Source organism: Nicotiana attenuata, unplaced genomic scaffold, assembly GCF_001879085.1.
Source record: "Nicotiana attenuata strain UT unplaced genomic scaffold, NIATTr2, whole genome shotgun sequence".
Classification (NCBI taxonomy): Eukaryota; Viridiplantae; Streptophyta; class Magnoliopsida; order Solanales; family Solanaceae; genus Nicotiana; species Nicotiana attenuata.
The window spans coordinates 79,561-84,154 of NW_017672915.1; the positions used below are offsets into that span (position 1 = coordinate 79,561).

The 4,594-nt window shown below is 41.3% G+C and overlaps 2 protein-coding genes across 2 annotated transcripts; one reads left to right on the plus strand and one right to left on the minus strand.

Annotated features, from left to right (window-relative positions):
* The first annotated feature begins 389 nt into the window (after positions 1 to 389).
* LOC109214918 (protein FRIGIDA-like) lies at positions 390 to 1,398 on the plus strand. The gene is made up of 3 exons (XM_019378887.1): positions 390 to 512; positions 618 to 1,015; positions 1,098 to 1,398. The coding sequence occupies exons 1-3, from the start codon at positions 390 to 392 to the stop codon at positions 1,396 to 1,398; spliced, it is 822 nt and encodes a 273-aa protein (XP_019234432.1).
* Positions 1,399 to 2,663: 1,265 nt separating this feature from the next.
* On the minus strand, positions 2,664 to 3,604 carry LOC109214919 (uncharacterized mitochondrial protein AtMg00810-like). Its single transcript, XM_019378888.1, has 2 exons — positions 3,443 to 3,604; positions 2,664 to 3,311 (listed from the first exon to the last, which is right to left on the minus strand). The coding sequence occupies exons 1-2, from the start codon at positions 3,602 to 3,604 to the stop codon at positions 2,664 to 2,666; spliced, it is 810 nt and encodes a 269-aa protein (XP_019234433.1).
* Between the last annotated feature and the right edge of the window lie 990 nt (positions 3,605 to 4,594).

Consider the following 4,594-nt stretch of genomic DNA (forward strand, 5'->3'; position numbering starts at 1 on the left):
AGACAACTAAAACCACTCCTTTACTCGCTCCATCATCAGCGACAGCAGCTGCATCGGAATCTGACTCCTCTGAAGAAGAAGGAGAAGAAGAAGAAGACGAGGAAGAGGAAGAGGAAGAGGAGGAAGAAGAAGAGGAGGTGAAATCTCCTCGTTCAGAGGTGAAATCGTCTCGTTCAGACCTGGAAAGTTTTTGCGAAACTATGAACAGTCATGGTCTGCGGAAGTACATGCTAACACATCTCTCAGACATTCACGGATTGCGTGCACAAGTCCCTAAGGCACTAAAACGTTCGCCCAAACCTGCGAGGCTTGTATTGGAATCTATCGGTAAGTTTTATATTCAAGGGAGCAAGGGGTATATTAATGACTTACCTTTGATCCGGGGAAGCATGGCTAAAGTATTGCTTTTGGAGTTGCTGATGGGAATGGGATTGGGGATTGATAAATGGGTGAAGGAAGAGGCAGAGCAAGCAGCTTTAGCCTGGTTGAAGAGGTTGAATTCTGAAGGAGGTGTACTTCAGGCTTAGGAAATTGATGCCCGTGGTTTGCTGTTGCTTATTGGTGGTTACGGGGTTCCACATAGATTTACAAATGCGAATATCATAAATTTACTTCAGGTAAGTAACCTCAAGTTGATTTCTGTTGCCCTTAGGAATTCACATGTTCTCATGGCAAAGTTTCCGGATATAATAGAGGAAATGGTGAAGAACAAGAGAGTTGTTGACGCTGTTCATATTGTCTATAGTGTTGGAATTCAGGACAAATTTAATCCTGAGAAACTTTTGACATCATTTTTAAGAGAGTCTAAAGATTCATTTGACGAAATGAAACGATCACAAGGTTCACTTGATGCTAATATTGGAGTAAAAAGGAAGTATTTATCTAATTTGAATTCAGTCATCAAATGTTTGGATTCTCACAAGATTGATCCTTCAAAACTTCTTCCTCGGTGGCAAATCAATATGAAAATAATGAGCTTGGAGAGAGAAATTGCTGAATTCGATAAGCATAAGCAGTAGCTGAACAGAAGATAGCACAACAATTTGCTGAATTGCATAAGAGAAAAATTGATGAAACTGAGTGGTTGAGCAACAAAGAAGTGAAACGCTCACATTTTCCAATCCATGGCCGCCACAACATCAAAGAGTTGTTAATCATGTCAATAGCAACAACACCTTGTTAGAAGGTGGTGGAACTGCTGGCCACAATTATGGTTATTCTATGTCCCCTTTGGAATTGCATGGACCTGTTGCAAGCTCACTACGTGAAAATGTTATTAGCTCAGGTGTGGCCATGGGTGGACCTGGAGCAGGTATATTAGCAAGTGCTGATGGTATTCATGCAGGCATGGATGTTCCGCTAGGAGGCTCATATGCTGGAAGTCTTGGAGGGAGTTGAGTTGATAGTCCACCCGAGCAGTTAGAAAGTCATGCTGGTCAGTTATATGGATCGCGTGGTGATGCAACTGTGTATGACAGACTGCCCTCCCACAGATATGCTTATAGGCCATCACCCTACTTGGAAGGGCCAAACATCATAGCTGGTGATACTTATAGGCCTGGACTATACATGGAAAGCTCTGCAGGGTTGCCAAACACCATACCTGGTGAAGGCTCTGCGGGGTTGCCAAACACCATACCTGGTGATTCTAATATGCCACCCCCATACTTGGAAGGCTCTGTAGGGTTGCCAATCACCATAACTGGTAATGCTTATAGGCCTGCACCATACATGGAAAGCTCTAAGGGCTTGCCAAACACCATACCTGGTGATTCTAATAGACCACCACAATACTTGGGCGGCTCTGTTGGGTTGCCAAACACCATAACCGGTAATGCATATAGGCCTCAGACTGAATGGAGAGTACTCTTAAAGAAAACTGTACCCACCCTGAAGCTTGTCATGTTGTCAACCCCGTCAATCCATCAAGTACATTTATCCCCGAGTCCCTTCTTTATGGTCTCCATCTCATCTTTATAAATATCAATGGATGGAATGAAGTCGTCGATTGTATCGAGATTAGCTTGGGACTGAGAAAACCAAGCTCATGCAGGACCTCCAATGGAGGTTCTAGAGACTTCTGAGAAACAGAGAGAGTAAAGGTAGAAGATGGAAATGAAAAATCTGTTTTTCTTATTATCACTGTAAAAGAGTATATATGTACATGTGCACACACGTGGGATAGCTAACTACTCCAACTCAGCTAACTATTTTAACTGTGTAATTAACTATTATGCTAACTATCAACTCTACCTACCTTGTATATAATACAAGTACATGAAACACATTAAATTAAGTGCCTATTCTTAATACCCCCCCCCCCCCCCCCAAGTTGGATGGGAGGATCTCACAGCCAACTTGCCAAGTACAATAACATGTGTAACACCTGTAAGAGCTTTAGTGAGGATGTTGCCAACTAGTCATTGGTGGCTACATGATGAAGAGAAATGAGACCTTCCTGGAGCTTGGTTCTGACAAAATGGCAATCCACCTCAATGTGTTTGGTCCTTTCATGGAACACAGGGTTGTGAGCAATGTGAATAGCTGACTGGCTGTCACAGAAGACAGTAAAAGGACTGCATTGTGGGATAATGAGCTCCTCAAATAACCTGTTCAGCCACACCAGTTCTCCAACAACTTTTCTGAGAGACCTATATTCAGCTTCAACTGATGATAAGGAGATTGGTCTCCTGTTTCTTGGACTTCCAGCTAATAGGACTGTCTCCTACTAGCACAATATATCCAGTAATAGATCTTCTGGAATCAGGGCATGATGCCCAATCAGAGTCACAATAAGCGTATATTGAGCAGTCAGCACTGTTGGAGAAAAATATTCCTAGTGTGGGATCCTTCATAAGATATCTGAAGAGGTGGAAAGCTGCAGTCAAGTGTGTGTCTCTAGGTGCTTGCATAAACTGACTGAGAAGTTGCACACTATATGTTATGTCAAGTCTTGTGTTAGTTAGAAAGTTCATCTTTCCTATTAGTTTTCTATAATAAGTAGTATCTGGCAACAAGGTTCCTTCATTGGCCTTTAGTTTTAGTGAAGGATCAAGTGGAGAAGACAAATTGTTGTATGCAAAGCAGTCATATTCCTTGAGCAGGTCTAAAGCAAATTTTCTTTGAGAGACAAGAACTCCATCTGATTTGTAAAGGACTTCTAAGCCCAAGAAGTAGTGAAGCTTGCCTAAGTCTTTGATTCTGAATTGTTTGTCAAGAAAAGCCTTCAGGTTAGCTATCTCTGCTGAATCAGTGCCAGTGACTATCACATCATCAACATACACTGCCACAAAGATGGTGGAGGATGAAGTCTTTTTGGAGAATAGTAAATAGTCATTCTCAGAATGATGATATCTCATGGATGATAGAGCCTCAGTTAGTTTGGCATACCACTGCCTGCTGGCTTGCTTCAATCCATAAGGGATTTGTTCAGTTTGCAAACCATCTTGTGTGAATTGGAATGATCAATCAAGAGATCTGGTGGCACCTCCATATACACCTCCTCATACAAATCACCATGGAGGAAAGCATTGTTCACATCAAGTTGGAAAATATCCCAGCCTTTCTTCACTGCTACAGTAATTAAGGCTCTAACTGTTGTCATTTTGACAATAAAAATATTTCCGTGTAATCAATCCCTGCTTGTTGGGTATAGCCTTTTAGTATTACTCTAGCCTTAAATCTTCCAATAGTTCCATCTGCCTTATGCTTAACCTTATAAACCTATTTACAACCTATAGCTTGTTTTTCAGCAGGTAGGGGAACTAGATCCCAAGTATGATTGGCATGAAGAGCTTCGAATTCTTGCGTCATGGCTGCCTGCCATGCAGGACTAAGTGTTGTCTCTTCATATGAAGATGGCTCAATATCATGACAAACACTTGTCACTAGGTGATGACTTTCAGAATATAGAGCATCAGTGCTGATGTGATTGTGATTTGAGAATAATGCATTCAAGGAAGGTGAACATTGAGAAGTGGTAGCTTGGGTTCTGCTAGGAAGGGTGTAGACATAGTCTTTAAGGTAACTAGGAGTTTTGTGTGTTCTGGTGGACTTTCTGATTGTGGCTACATACAATTGAGGGGACATGGATGAATTAAGATCAACAGCCTCATAAGAGGATGCAGGAACAGAGTTCTGGGATGAAGAATTATTAGGTGGTGTTGGAACATCATTTACAGGAGAGAATTCAGGATGTTGATATAAACCTGGAGATGTGATATCTACAATGTCTTGACTATCAGGAAGGAGATTTTCACTCTCAACACATGAAGGAAATGTGACTGACTTAAACATGCTATATGGGGAAACATTCTTGGAACTCAAAGTAAAAGGGAAAATATTTTCATGAAATATGACATCTCTAGATATGTGAATTTTCTTAGTGGCTAGGCTTAGTACTTTGTACCCCTTTGTCCCAAAAGGATATCCTATGAACACATGAGGAGTTGTTCTGGGCTCAAATTTGAACCTATGCACCTTAGGTGTAGTAGGGTAACAAAGGCAACCAAAGCTTCTTAAATGAGAGTAGTTGGCTTTCTTATTGTACAAAAGTTCAAAAGGGCATTTGTTATTTAGGTAGGTGGTAGGCAAT